The sequence below is a fragment of the Nycticebus coucang genome, chromosome 13, assembly GCF_027406575.1.
Source record: "Nycticebus coucang isolate mNycCou1 chromosome 13, mNycCou1.pri, whole genome shotgun sequence".
Classification (NCBI taxonomy): Eukaryota; Metazoa; Chordata; class Mammalia; order Primates; family Lorisidae; genus Nycticebus; species Nycticebus coucang.
In genome coordinates, this window is record NC_069792.1 from 60,678,817 (window position 1) to 60,694,913 (window position 16,097).

General features: G+C 40.4%; 1 protein-coding gene across 1 annotated transcript in view; it reads right to left on the bottom strand.

The window, feature by feature from the left end:
- Positions 1-16,097, bottom strand: part of NIPAL2 (NIPA like domain containing 2) — a 123,485-nt gene that overhangs the window by 22,676 nt on the left and 84,712 nt on the right. Inside the window, exons 5-6 of the mRNA XM_053559385.1 lie at positions 10,481-10,602; positions 1,374-1,470 (exon numbers count right to left, since the gene is read on the bottom strand). Coding sequence (XP_053415360.1) covers positions 1,374-1,470; positions 10,481-10,602 — 219 coding nt within the window. The remainder of the gene's footprint in view (positions 1-1,373; positions 1,471-10,480; positions 10,603-16,097) is intronic.

Consider the following 16,097-nt stretch of genomic DNA (forward strand, 5'->3'; position numbering starts at 1 on the left):
TGCTTTCTGCTTTCTTTTAGTTTGATTTCAGTGTTTTTTCCAACTTGTTGAGTGCTTAATTGACTTACACTTAAAATAATCAATTTTCTCTGACTACAGCATTATTCATAAACTTGAGGTTTTAATATTATTTTGATAATAATTTTAAAAATATATGCTGCAATGAAATCTTGGTTTCTACTTTACCCAGCTGCAGAAAGTATTGTTATTATAACATTTCCTGGTGGTAGGGATTTATTGGTTTCTATTTTTGTTATTATTTTTCTGTTTTTATTTCACTGTGATCTGAAAATGTGGTCTGTACTATTTCAATTTCCTGGAATTTATGAAGAATTTCTTTATGGCCAATTATGCGATCAACTTTTGTAAATGTTACACAGGCACTTGAAAGAAAGTTTATTCTTTGTTTTCAGGATTTAGAGTTCAAGATTAGAGGTTCAAAATCAAGTATTCAGATTCCCTGTCTTTACATATTTTTCTATCTACTTATCTTCCTTGAGCTGAGAGAAGTCTTCTACTTCCCTTATATTTCTGTTAATGTAGCTTTGCTTTTTTCTGCAGATTTTCCAGCACATATTAGATATGATACTCTTGAGCACTGTGTTCTTTTTATCAGGATAAATTACCCCTTTTGGTCTCATTTAATGCCTTCTGCCTTAATTTTAATTCAGAAGTATCATGACCCCTGTTTTCATTTACTTTCAATCTGGGTTACCTTGTTCTGGATAAACTTATGTATGGAGCCAAAACAGTACACAACCCACAACATATTACACAATATGCAAGGGCCAATCAGAAAGACTGTGGGCCCTCGCACCACTGAAACAGGGTCCTGCTCATCGTGGAGGAAAAGCATCAGGGAAGAAGGCCCTCAAGAGGCTTGATGGCAGCTATTTTTTTTTTTTTTTTGAGACAGAGTAGAGTGCTATGGTGCTATGGCATCATAGCTCACAGCAACCTTGAATGGTTGGGGTCAAGGATTCTCCCTCCCAAATAGCTGGGACTATAGGCACCTGGCTAGTTTTTCTATTTTTAGTAGAGATATGGTCTTGCTCTTAAGTTTATACTTCTTTTAATATTTTCAGTTATCTGTTATAAAAAAAAGTATCCTTGAATTACTATGAAGCAAATAGAATTACCAGGCTGCAAAAATCCTTAAATATAACTTTAAAACAATTAAATATACACCAATTGCAGCAATGTACATGAGATATATAATTTCTATAATTTAGACTTGATTTCTTTCTGTAAATAAGAGTTGAGAAGGATTAAAAAATGAGAAAGGAATAGAATACTCAAGTATTCTACTTCAAATCTTGTTTATGAGCTAGGACTGCTCCATTAAAGAGTAAGAAGACAAAATATGCCCTTACCTAGAAGTGCCACCAGGGTTAACAGAATCACTATGTGCTTCATTCCTTTTCTTTTATGGCAATATAGGAGAATGCAGAAAATTAGGATTTCTAAAATCTAGAAATGAAAAAGATGGAAAAGGGTAAGTTCTTCACAAGGTCTTCAAAATAGCATACTCTTATTGACTTTGTGGCAGCGCTTGCATGAGCGTTGAGGGTGACACGGTTCCTAAGGACAATTATAAATACCCAGGACCAGTGTAAGGTGCCTTAGCCATCCAGACCCAGACATCTAACACCACCTACCCCCCAGTGACCTCCCTGGGACTCCAGTCTCATTTATCCAACTGTCCATGAAACATTTCCATGTGCTTGTTTTACAGGCCTGCCACACTCATATGGGCACACACTCGATTCCCTCCCTTCCCAACTGTTCCTCCTGGGGCCTCAGGAAGTGGCACCATCTGACACTGTTGCACAAGTCAAAACTCCTCCCCTTCTCCTCACTCCCCACCATCCTTTCGCTGGACAGCTGCAAGAGCTTCTAATTCCTCTCTGATTTTACTGTCGTTTCTCTAAGACCCAGCCATTCAGTAGCCAGAGGAATTATTTAAAAACACAACTTGGATAATGAAATATTTAACTGATAGAGAACATACATGGTATACATCTAAGGTGGTTAGAGTGACAGGATAAGTAACTCATGTGCCCTCTACCTGATCTAAGAAACAGGACCTACCAACACCTCTACAGCTTCTCGGGTGCCCTCCCCAGCTGGATGTCCCTCCCCCACTTCCCCAGGAACCACTATGCTGACCGGTGTGTTTATCATTCACTTCCTTTATAGTTTATCACACTTTTATGCCTCTCCAAACACCTTGTTTATTGTTGCATATGTTTGGACTTATAAAAGTGGAATTATACTTGCTTTCATTGCTTGCCTTTTTACTTTGCGTTATGTTTATGAAATTTATCCAGGATGAAACATGTAGTAAAAATATAAATTAGACCAAGTCATTTCTTTGCTAAACCTCTTATGGTTTCCTATCACATTTATTTTTATTTTATTTATTTATGCATTTATTTTTGAGACAGCCTCAAGCTGTCACCCTGGGTAGAGTGCCATGGCATCATAGCTCACAGCAACTTCCAACTCCTGGGCTCAAGCAATTCTCCTGCCTCCACCTCCCAAGTAACTGGGACTACAGGTGCCTGCCACAACGCCCGGCTATTTTTTGGTTGCAGCCATCATTGTTGTTTGGCGGGCCCGGGCTGGATTCCAACCTGCCAGCTCAGGTGTATGTGGCTGGCGCCTTAGCCACTTGAGCCAAAGGTGCTGAGCCAGGTTTCCTATCACATTAGAGTAAAATCCAAACTCCCTCCTGAGGGAGGCCTCATTCTGACCACTTGCTCCTGCCTGGTCTGCCCTGTGCCAGCCATACTGGCCCGGCCATTTCCTTTTTCTTTTTAGTCCTTTGTGATCCTCAGATTGCTCCCATCTTTGGGTCTTTGCACTGTTTGCTCTGTCTGGAAAGTGCACAATGGCTCCTCCCAGCCACTCAGCTCCCAGCTCAGATGCCAACTCTCTGACAGTTCTTCTGTGACTCCTCTGATCTGACAGAGCCACCGCCCATCCTGTCACACTCCTGGCTTCAGGTCGTTGAGGAACATTTGGCCATCATCTGGTGTATTTCTTGTTCATCTGTTTATGTGTTTTCTGTCTGTCTCCCCCATTGGAACATCAGCTCTGGAACAGGGGCCTTACCTGCTCTGTGTGCCTGGCAAACAGTCAGCTACCCAGTAAGTATTATGGGATTAATGAGTAAATCACACCTTGAGTTCATTACCTTGCTGGGAAAAAAAAAGGACCTAATATCTAAAACTGAGTATTCAATAAATATTCATTGACTGAAACTCTAAAATTTTCCTATCCTTATGAAAACTGGAGTGTAATTTTGAGTTCTTAGTTTTATTTTTGTTCTAGCATTTTTTTTTTTTTTGCCATTCTTTGGCATCTCTGCACTGAAATCATAAATATGCGTGTTTACTTCCCTGATGTTAGGTAGGTAAAAGTTATCATTGCTAATATTTTTTCTTAAAAATCACTAGAGTTAGAGATTTTATTATTTCCAAGATTGCATTCTGCTTATCAGGGCATCTCTAAATCAACTTAGATCTCTGTTCTATTCAAGGTTTGGCTTGTTGGGTTTGTGTTTTTCCTTTAATCCTCCATGGGCTTGGGACGGAGCAGTCCCATATCTTTCTCACTTAAGAACCTTTTATGAAACACCTTAACATGGAAATCAAATCATCCCTTTTTTTCACTCTTTTCTTCTGGTAAATTAAATCAATTATTTTTAACTTTTCCTTGGAGGACTTACTTGCCAGGCCTTCAACTGTGTTGTGCTACAAAAGCTGTTAAACTCCTATCTCTTTGCCTTCCCTGAAGCTGTCGTTAAAACACTGGGTGTCCCAATCTCCATGCAACTCACCCATCATTACTAGAAATATCCCTGGAGGCTAGGTCTTAACCACAGGCTTCCATTTTTCATGAGAGACAATTAAAACAATTCACAGAGGTGTTCAGGACCACTGTATTCCTTGCTGGAGAAAAGTAAGCATTTCCTCCACTAAGTCACTGAGGATGTTAGTGAAATCCATTAGCATGGTGATTATTCAGTTTTTAAGGGAGGATGAAGGTAGTTGCATCAGTTCTTGTGTTTGACTTTTTTTTTTTTTTTACAAATTCCATCTCTGTGGCTTCAGATAAATAAAACATGAGCTCCCATTATTCACAGAATGATATACTTACCTTAGTTCTGCCTTGTAGCAAGAGGTCACACAGCTCCCAGGAATAAAATTTTTCAAGCAGTATGAATTAATGTTTTTTCTAGGAACATTTTTTTTCCCTCTCTAAAAGCATCAATATTAAAGAAGCTGTGATTTGTGCAGGTTGCTGTGCCCCAGAGGAGGCCGCGTTGCTGACTGCAGTATTAGAGGTCAGAAATAGTAACAGCGCTTCCTGTGTGCCCGCTGCACACTGTGTACTGTCCTCCAGGCTTTTCTTGTACTAATTTCCTGAATCCTCACAATCACCTTGGAGGTAGACACTATCTTCACAGGTTGAGAAATAAAGGCTCAGAGGGGTGGACTGATGCAGATTGGTGGGCAGAACATTGGCTGCAGAAGAGGTCTGTGTGGCCAAGGGCCTTTGCAAATATGGTTAAGGTTATGTACTTTAATGGGCAGATGATCCTAGATTCCCTAAGTGGGCCCAATGTAATCACATGAGTCCTTAACAGCAGGGAAGATCCCCAGCTGCAGTCTCAGAGAGATGCGATGTGAGATAGACCCATGCCAAGGAATGCTGCTGACCTCTAAGAGCTGGAAAAGGCAAGGAAACAGATTCTCCCCGGAGGCTCCAGCAAGGCACGCAGCCCTGCCAAGGTCTTGACTGCTGTCCAGCGCAGCTTGTGTTCGACTTTTGACCTACAAAATTGTAAGATGATAACTTTGTGTTGTTTTAGGCCACAAAGGTTGTGAAAATTGGTTATGAAAGTAATAGGAAACTAATTCAGGTTTTGGTACCTGAAGTGTTTCCAGAGGAACGTAATCTTCAGGATGATTTTTTTGCATTGATTTAAGATTTTCTGGACATGCTTTCTAATCTAATTAGATGTGAAGGCACTAATCACCCTGTTTTCAGAGGTAAAAAGGGCACTGGCCATCCAAGGGATGGTATAGCAAAAGAGACAGAATTTCACCACTGGATGCCCCACTTCCAGTACCAAAATCTGAGCTGCAGTTTACTTCACTTCTCATCAAGCTCTCTCTTGAAAGAATAGCCTTGTTTGTTTGTTTCTTTTATTTAGTTGAGACAGAGTCTTACTCTGTCACCCAGGCTAGAGTGCCTGGTATCATTATAGCAACAGCACAGCAACCTCGGACTCTTGGGCTCAAAGGATCCTCTTGCCTCAGCCTCCCAAGTAGCTGGGACTACAGGCGACAGCCACAATGCCCAGGTTTTAGAGACGGAGTCTCACTCTTGTTCAGGCTCGTCTCAAACTTCTGAGCTCAAGGGGTCCTCTCATCTCAGCCTCTCAGAGATCTGGGATTTTAGCTGTGGGTCACCATGCTCAGCAGAAAGAATAGCCTATGATATGACTTCTTTGTCCAAAAGAAATGAGCTCTCAACAAGTTCTAAGGCCAAAGATTTGGACAAAGACTTTTATCCGTGGTAATCAGCTTTATTAATTCTGCATAGAGAGGTGTTTAGTGAAGTGTATTGGAGTGTGCACCCCAGAAGTGGACACACTGGATTAGAATCCTGGCTCTGCCACTTAGTATTTATGTGACCTTGGACAAGTTACCCGACCTCCCTCTCCCTCAGCTATCAGATGCAGAGGGTTTAACAGGCCTGGCTTGGCTAGGGCCATCATGCAGGTAAAGAACAGAATGGAGTCTCAGCTAAGCACAGGCTGCGTTCTCACAGTCAGTGCTGTCTACTACAACTGCGGAACTGGCCGCTAGTGAGACATACCAGGGCCATCTACCTGCATCCAGACAGTAACGCAAACCAGCATCATGGGGTCATAGGTACTGATGTCATATAAACACATCCAGTTTTCTCCCTTTAGGTTTTCAACACCTGATGGTGGGTTCTGACACAGCTCTGCCAGAAAGGCTGACTGAATAATTTACTTTGGGGTATATAGAATTACACCAAACAGGCCTGGCCCTTGCTTCTGCTGATTTAATTTTTTTGTCTGGCAGAGAGAAAATGAGCACTGTGCAGATTATTTTGTGAAGGATTCATAATAGAGGTTTCAATTTGAATAGTCTTTCAGAAAATCTGGGTGGGCAAAACGGCCATGAACAAGCCTGCCAAAGAACATGAAGTAATTGAGGCTTAGGGCTGCGTTTCCTAATGTGGGTTCTGCAGGCACGTTCATAGGTATTACTCAACAAGAAGTCCTTCCCAGAAAAAGGGCCCAATGGTCAAATAAGCCTAGGGCATGCAGGATGAACAAAATTAAACCTGTCTCTTTGTTCAAACACTTCTACTTTGTAATATGCTAACAGAGATGATGAATTTCTCAGAGGGGGCCATGTTTTGCACCAAGCTACTTTGACCGTGAAAACCCCACTTGTTTTTTGCTGTTGGCAAGCATGGGGGCTGGGGGACTAGCCATCTGTGGATGAGTAAAGGACACTTCATTCTTCTGTCTGTCTCCTTTTCCGTATCATCCCTTGGACTGCCAATACCCTTTTTACCACTAAGAACAGAGTGATTGATTAGTGCAATCACTAATCAATTGTACATTTTAGGCTTCTCAAATCCTCTGCCAGCAAACAAGAATACTAGATAGAAGAAAAGCACCTGGGCTTGTCTCTGTGAGGCTTCCACTTAATGTAAGCCTTGAAGGTAAAACAGACATCCACCTGGGGCAGGCAAACTCATGTGACAAGGGGATGATATTAGCTAGTCTGTGATGTAACTTTATAATCCCCTTTTTTGAGCAATATAAAAATTATTCAGATTTTAAATATAGTAGAACATCTATAAGTTGGCTACCCAAGGGACTGTAACAAACTGGTCAACACACAGAGGTGGTCAGCTTAAGGAAATAGGCCTGCTGTACTGACATGTATGTGTGGTGCATGTCCTGTCTGTGAAAGTTAGGTCAATTTAAGGAGGTGGTCAACTGTGGAGGTTCTGCTACATTTTTATTTATTTGTAAGTTACTTGATCAGGCCCCAAAACCAATTCAGGTGCTATTATTTATAGTTGGTATGATACATAAATAGTTAGATGCATGACATATCAAAGCAAAGTCTTAATTACTATAATTATGATCTCTGCTGTCAGTCATAACTTGCAGAGAAAGCACAGAATCTACCACATCTGAAGATTAAATGTTATTTACTTAGATGTTTAATAGACTCAAACTAAATTTTATCTCACGATCTTAGTATGTAAGTGATCATTTCTAGAGTCTTTAAAGAAGCAACTATACAATTGATTTAATTCCAAACTAATGTAATGTAGATTTATTCCCCTTAAAGTCTATGGTGTTATTCAAATGTGACTTTATTAAAGGTTGATTTTATGCTATTTTATAAATATCTAGAATTATTTGCATGTTTCTCTGTGACATGTACTTTCAAATACACTTTCTTTATCTTAATATGGTTTTATAGAAATACAGGTCTCTCCCAAGACTGTAAAATTCTTGTTACAGGAATTCTTTTTAATAAGCTGAGTGTCTAATCACCACTGAATGGATAAGTGAATAAATGAATGAATGAATTTATTTTAAGAGTTGACTTCAGAAAATAACAAAATGCAATGAATTTCATAGTTCTTTCTATATATACTGTTCTCACTTAATGTGCACAATGTGAGGGTGTTCAGCACGCCCCTTGGGTGAAGGGCTCAACTACAACTTTAACTTTACCTTGGAAGTGAGAACAATGTAACTTAAAAATTTGTACCCTCATGTTAATTTGAAATAAAAGAAAAATATACAGTTTAATAAAAAGTGGTTTTGATCTTTTCAATGTTTTCTCTGGTGTTAAAACAGTATGAACTACATCATCATTAAACAATGCTGTTTATTCCAGGAAATAAGTCTTGATGCATCTTTAATCTCCAATGGATTCAACTCAGGCTATTAATTTTCTGGTCTTGGGCTATGTGACTGTTTTCTTACTGGATGAAGAATTTGTTTTGCCTTTAAGCAAAGAGTAATAATGTGTTGGTAGGACTTCAAGTCTGGACTATCATGAAATATTCAACAAAGTATAAAGAACAGAAGTAAATCACAGAGATGGAAATGCCTTCTAGTGCTTATATTTGATCAAGGAAAGCTAGAATAGTTAAAGGACTAATTATGGTGCACAAGGAAGAAAATAAATGGGAGAGAGGTGGGCACAAAGGATGATAGAGACAAGAAGGCTAAGCTGAGTTGGGAAGCCTAACCCTAGAAGTCGAGGGAGGTGGTGGGTAGGGAAAGAGGTGGGAAGTGACAAAGCTAGTGTGGAAATAAGGTCCATGAGAATGGAATTTGGAGCCACAGCATATAAGGAAGAGGTATTTAAGTAGCAGGGCACTGTGCTGATGGGCTAATTGAGTGACTGCTTAACCCATAGTAGTTCATGCCCCGAAGAAGGTCAGGGTCTTCTGGATTAGAACACACAGGTAAATAGACAAAGAGACACACTAGCACTGCCTTGTGTGGTTAGAGTGGCTAAATGTCCAGATTTGCTTTTTAGGAAGATATTTGTGGCCACAGTATTGACAATGAGCAGTAGGGAAGACAGATTCATTAAGGAACTGCTGGCATAGTCCAAGCAAGAGATGACGAAAGCTTGAATTAATGCAATGGGAAAGGGATGTAAAATATGGTCGTGTGAAGAGACTGTAAGAAACACCCAACAGTGCAGGAGGAGGGGTGGGTAATGAGGATGTAGGAGAAGTCTTGGGTAGCTCAGGTTTCCAACTCAGGAAGCTGAGTTAGAAAATATACGAGAGAAAATGGTTGTGGGGGATGTTGAGTTCAGTTTTTGATGTTACATTTGAGGAAACTGGGGGCCATCCAGGCAGGAAGGGGTAATAAGTGGACAGAAGAGCCCTAGGTCAGGAGCTCAGGAGAGGCTTGGGAAGGGGAGGTAGGTCTGGATTTGGAAGTCTTTAGAAAGGAGGGTGACGAGTGGGCAATGGGATCATTCTAGAAGATGTTGGAAGAGCATGGAGCATGAACAGACACAAGGGGTTGGCAGAGGAGGAAGAGGTGCCCAAGGGCCTAGCATAAATTAGTCAGAGAGGAAAAGAGAGAAGCAGGGAGGAGTGGGCTTTGAGGAGAAGATGATGGACCCCGGAGTAAGTGCTGACTCAAAAAAAGCAGTGCTATTTGGCAATTCATGGGGAGAGATGTACTAGATTGGAATGAGAGAGGAGTGAATGGGAGCTGAGGAAGGCGACAGGGCCAGCAAGAGGAAACTATCTGAAGACACTTTTGGTGGCAAGTGGAATGAGGTAAATAGTTTATGAAAGGGTGTGTAGGGAGTGATTAATTTATTTTTTTTAAAGGAGGAACCTAAGTATCTTCGTAGGCAAGAGAAAGAAGTAGAGAGGGAGACTTCAAAAAGAAAAGACCTGCAAATATTTGTGTTGCAGAGATCAGAATTATATATCAGAAATGGTAATATATATAGAATTCTTGTCACATAGACTAGGAACTGCTGCTGTAATGTCCTGAGTTACACTTGGAGTGAAGTTCACAAATAAACACAGCCCTGTAAATTCCAATGTCACATTTTTCAATACTAGGCATATAAATTAGGATCACACTATTTTAGCTGTTTTAAAGGTCGGAGACTATACCAGATAGCTCTTCGCGGTCAAATGCTAATCCTAAAGATGTATGATTCTGTGCACTTTGATTCTTTTTATTGGATTCATGACTATTTTCCCATCCAGTTCTTGGTCAAATGCTTGGCTAGATTATCCCAGTTTTCTTCTTACTAGCTGCCAAACCAGCTTCTGAAACAAGTTACATATCAACCATTTCTACCATGTTCTATCTTTATACACCAGATACAGCCACTGTATCAGATAAAATATCCCCATTAATGACTTCAAATTTCAATATCAGCTCATTTCATTCCTTCTTTTACACATCTTTTCAGTAATGCACTACTGCTGTCTGCCCCCTCAGACAATCTGTTACATTGATCTCAATGAAGACTTTTTTTGGGAGAATAGTTAACCGGAATAGATGCAGTGAAGCAAAATGTGTCATAGGTATTTCCCCCTGACCTTGGAAGAAGAGTGTTTTGTTTTGTTTTACTTTGAGCTATCCTAAAACATGTTGCTATGGAATTTGCTGGATTAAATGTCATAGAAATTGTTCTAGTGAGAGGTCACCCCCAAGAAAAGGATACTTGGGAATCTAAGGGTACTTCCATTGCTGACTTACTATTTCTAATACTTTGGTGTTGATGAAGTATATTTACACTGTAATAAGTTGTTAGTGTTGAGAAGAAAAGATAGTTCTCTAACATCTTCATGTACCAGCGGTCTAGATAATATAGCTTCAGGGATAGTAAAATATTTAAATTCTTACCACATAGATCAGGAACTTCCAGCCAACAAAGTAATACTGTACTGTTCTTGCTGAGATGGCCTGAGTTATATTTGGAGCAAAGTTCACCAATAAATATATTCCTGCAAATGCCAATGTTGTACCTTTAAACAAAATTGGAAAGAAAAAACAAATTAAAAAGGGGCACTTAATGCTTTTTGTGATGCAGACATTACCTAGAGACTGAGTATTACTTGTAAATGCACCAACAGTCTCTCCTATTAAAATATGACTCATCAAATCATCCCTAGATAGCACCACATGTATACTTGGCGGGATTACCTTTAAAGGGGAATACAGCCAGGGAATGGGTGGGACAGGATATAACTACTGATTTTTCCTCTATTGTTCCAGATGAATCCTGGCCTCTTAAGGGACGCTTTCCCCAAACATGGAAAAGAGCAGAACATTGTGCATATGGAGATGTAAAAACACACCCAAACTGTTTCCATGTGGGCCAGTAAATGCAGGATGGATCCCGATCCCTCTAGATCCATCTAAATCTAGATCTGTCCTCTGTCCTCTGGAACAGAGCCCAGAGCACTGGGAAGTTCTACAAGATGGTCTGCTCTGTACTTACTCATCTTTGGAGAATTTACACACACTTGTAAACATTAATCACTACCTTTTAATTGAGTCCTTTTGGCAAAAATAACAAAGGTGAACGTAGACTTTGGCTACAATTTTATTTAATCCTATCGAGAATCTGGAATTCCAAGGTTAGCTGAGGAAAAAAAACAAACAAACACCCACAAACCTATGTAAGGAGTTTATTACCGTCATCATTTTAACATTGCTTACAATAATGGAGGAAGGGAATGTGTGTGGGAGGGGCGGCCACAGGAAGAGGGGTCAAGGGAGGCCTTGCCCTTCCAAATAACACTGAGAACTGAGTGTTTATATATAGTTAGCAGTTGGAGAAAAGTTGATAAATGTAGAATTTCTCAGCACACTTAAAAACTTGAGTTGTTTCATCCTCGAGGTCAGTGTCGTTATGGGTATAATTTACAGCTAGCATCAATTCCAACCTGAAACAATTTGGTTTGTCTATAAAAATCTCACAATGTGAAGGCACCAATTTTCTATTCCTTTTAACCAAATGATTCAGGTTTTGAACTCAGAGAACAAACAGCACTTGATTTTTCACCCCAGCTAGGCAGTGGCGACATGAGGTATTGCAGAAGCTATTGTACAAGGACGTTTCTGCTAATGTACCACTTCATTCTGTAATACTTTGTGAAGCCATGATCTTTAAAGCTATTTATTTCTAAAGACAACTCAAGATTTAAGTGGTTTACATACTGCAATTACAGCAATGGGCTATTTTGTATTTGTGTACTTATTGCTAGTAGTGAGTTGTACCCCTTCAGATGGTTTCCTATTGTTTATTAAGGTGCTTATCTTTCCTACTGAAGAACTCCTGTTAGCATTACTTGTAGGACAGGTCTGGTGTTGATGAAGTCCTTCAGCTTTTGTTTGAGAAAGTCTTTATTTCTCCTGTAAGTCTGAAGGATATTTTTGCAGGATATACTATTTTAGGGTTAAGGATTTTCTTCCTGGCAGCACCTTGACTACGGCATGCCACTCCCTCTTCACCTGTAACGTTTCCATTGAGAAGCTGCTGTCAGAGGTATTGGAACTCCTTTATATGTTTTTTTTTTTTTTCCTTTTTTGCTTCCCTTAGGATTTTTTCTTTATCCATGATTATTAAATGCCTTGAGATAGTATTGTTTGGGTTATATCGGGTTGGTTCTATGACCTTCTTATATATGAATATTGATATCTTTCTCTAGGTTTGTAAAGTTTGCTGTAATTATTTCTTTGAATAAACTTTCTACCCCAGTATTTCTCTCTGCCCCCTCTTTATGGCCAATAACACTTAGATTTGTCCTTTTGAGGCTTTTCTAGATCTTATAGACATGTTTCATTCTTTTTTCTCTTCTGACAGCTTATTTTCAAACAGCCTGTCTTTATGCTCACTAATTCTTTCTTCTTCTTGATCAATTCTGCTGTTGAGAGACTCCAATGCGTTTGTCAGTTTGTCAGTTGAATTTTTCAGCTCCAGAATTTTCTTTTTCTTATTTAAATCTCTTTGTTAAGTATCTCTGATAGGCTCCTGAATTCCTTCTCAGTGTTGTTGACATTCCTCGAGCTTCTTTAGGACAGCTATTTTGAATTCTTTGTCTGAAAGACCACACATATCCATCACTCCAGGATTGGTCACTGATACCTTATTTAGTTTGGTGAAGTCATGTTTTCCTGGATGTTTTTGGTGCTTGTGGATGTTTGTTAATGTCTGGGCATTGAAGAGTTAGATATTTAGTTTAATTTTTACTGTCTGAGCTTACTTGAACTTGTCCTTCTTGAGAAGGCTTTCCAGGTATTCAAAGAGAATTGAGTGTCACGATCTAAGTCCTTGGTCATTACAGGTGTTTCCCCACTGGCTACTCCAAGCCCCGTAATGCTGTGACTCCTGCAGACTCTTGGTGGCGCCATTTTGGTGGACTTGGGTAAGATATAGGAGAATTCCCTGAGTTACCAAGCAAAGTCTCTCACTCTCTTCCCTTGCTGTCTGTGCTGGGTTGTTCAGTTGGGGGAGGAGTGATGTGGGCACTCCCTCATGACCACTGCAGCTAGGACTACACCAGGTCATGCACAAAGCCAGCCTAGTCTCACCCAAAGCCCATGGTGACTGCTACTTGACTACCTTTTATGTTTATTCAAAACCCAAGGGGTCTTTAGTCAGCAGGTGGTGAATCCTGCCAGGATGGGATCTTGTCCTTCGGGGCAACATGTTTCTTTCTGGTCCAGGATAGGCCTAGAACTGCTGTCCAGGAACTAGGGCCTAGAATCTGGGGCTTCAGGAGTCTGCTTGGTACTTTATTTTTTTGTGGCTGAGTTGGTACCCACATTGCAAAATAAAGTCCTCTGAACCCTTCCCCTTTCTTTCCTCAAGGAGAAGAAGATTGTCTCTGAGCTGTACTGCTTGGAATTGGAGGATGGATAACACAGGCACTGGCTTGGCTGCTACTGCTGGTGTTTCAGAGTCACATCCACCCCAAGTCCACAGGCCCTGAGCTAATACAGCCACAGGAATTGGAAAGGACTGCAGCTTTTGTGGCCCAGACTGCTTTGTGAATTTAATTCAGGCCCTAGACCGCTTTTTCTCAGCTGGTGTGTGAGGCTAGTGGGAATTCGGGTTTTGAACTAGAGGATTTTCCTCTGGCAAGCCTGGTCTAAATGTTCCTTCCATGAATGCAGGCAGAGTTCTGCCTTTTGCTGTATTCCCCTGTGCCAGGGTGGCTTTGAGTTTTAATGCAAAGTCCCATAATACCTTCACTGTCCTTACCCCTGGGCACACACATTTTCTCTCCATTCCACAGAGCACTGGCATGGCACTGCTACCGGATGGAGGAGAGGTGGTGTAGGCCATGCAGGACTGTCTTTTCTGCCCTATTCCATGCCTCTTTCCTTGATACAATGTTAAAACAAGGTACTGGGATTGCTTACCTGAGTTTTGGGTCTTCTGAAGGTGCTTCCTTGCATGGATGGTTATTGAATTTGGTGTTTGTGTGAAGGGGTATTTATTTGACCATCTTGCTCCACACCCTCTGAGTTTTTTTTTGTTTTTAACACAAACGATATCATACATACATTTTTCTGCATCTTGTTTTTTTTGTTCTACTTAACAGAACATGATGGAATGGTCTGTTAAGTAGAACAAAACAACATTTTTGATATGAAATATCGAGTATATGTAGGAGGCCTCATTCTTTTTTAAGTCTGCTAATATTCCATTATCTGGAGGTAGTGTTATTTACTTAACTTTCCAATATTATACCTGTTTCACATCTACTTCCGTATTTCCCTTCCATGCCCACCCCTACCAATGTATATCTTCATTACATTTCAAGGCTCTTTAAAAAACCAAATATAAGTTCCATGAATGGATTAATAAACTGTAGTATACATGGAATACTAGTCAGCTATAAAAAATGGAGACTTGCATCTTTTGTATTTACCTGGATGGATTTGGAGGACATCTTCCTAAGTAAAGTATCTCAAGAATAGAAAAGCCAGCATCCTGTGTTCTCAGTACTAATCTGAAAATAGCAAACCAACAACTACAAGCCCACATCAGAGAAAAACACAGTTAAATTATGGAAGAGGGGAGGAGAGAAAGGACTTGGTTAGTTCCCACCTACTGGGTACAATGTAGGGGTAGATGGCACACTTCCTGGGTGAAGGACTCAACTACAACTCAAACATTGGACTTTATCTTACAAATGCAAATAATGTAACCTAATCATATGTACCCTCGTATTAACCCATAATTTAAAAAAAATCTAAGTACCTTTCAAATATATCATTTGGGCCCCACATCACTGTGAGTTTAGTAAGTAACTCTATGCCAGCATTGGCTCACACATTTTTTCTTCTTAATAATTTGAATTTCAGCTACCTCTGACAATTACAAAGGCAGTTCTTAGGTAGCTGCTAGCAGTTGTATCCTTGTTTTTTTGGTGTTATTCATATTTTTAAATGTGATGTACTGTCTCCTTTATGAGTTGTGTGCACATTTTCCATAAGTGTTCAATGGTGTTGAAGATAGTCATTTGTACTTCCCTAAATACATTTCTTTAAAATATTCTACCTTTTTTCTAAAAGTGGCATGATACGTTGGTACCTACTGTTTTTATTTCAGTAAAAAATTATTTCAGATATAATTATCTTGCCTGGGATTTTCCAGCTGGTAGGAAGAGAGCTTAGACTCATAAATATTCCTTCTTTTGAAAGACACATATTTCTAACTTAGAAAACTTGCTAGTTTTCCTTCTGCTGGCCCCAAAATTTGCCCAAAGGAGGAATGCAGATACACAAAATCCTGAGGAAACTGGGCAGCTGCTTGCCCAGGGAAATGGTTCCATTCCTGGTCAAGACTTGGACCCCAGAAAATGAATCTAAGCAGAAAGTGAATACGAGCTCAGGCAAGTTACTTATTTGGCTGTGACGCAGTCTCCTCATTGATAGTTACACATCACCTGGCTAGATCCCAGGAATTTGGCTCTGCAAGAGGCTGGTCTGGGCACTGAACATGCTGAAAGCTCACTGAGAGGCCTCATGTGACAGCTGACCCTGGGTGGGTCCATCTCAGAATGTTGACTGCCTGCCGTGAGTCAGTGGCCCTCTGAGTTATGCTCATAAATTAACCCAAAACTGAATCTCTCAGATTACAGTCCAGGGATGACAGGGACTGAGACTGGGGCCGTCTCTGGGGAGGCAGCAACCCCATCTGATGATGGAAGGGACAGGCAGGAAAGACTTGGTTGGCATTTTCTGACTGCCTAATGAAGAATTCTCTCCATTGGTCTCAAAAGAAAACAGAAGGAAGGAAATAACTAACAGAACAAAACAAGAAAAAATAGTAGTACTGTGTTGTTACCCACAGCTAACCTCAGGGAACTGGTGCATAAAGCCCCAAGATCTGGATATTGGAGGGGACCACAAACAGCAGTCGGGCAGCTGTGGGTAAACTGCAGGGAGGAGCCAGCATCTGGATGCCGGACCATCCGCAGAGCATTCTGCCCTCATGCCCAAG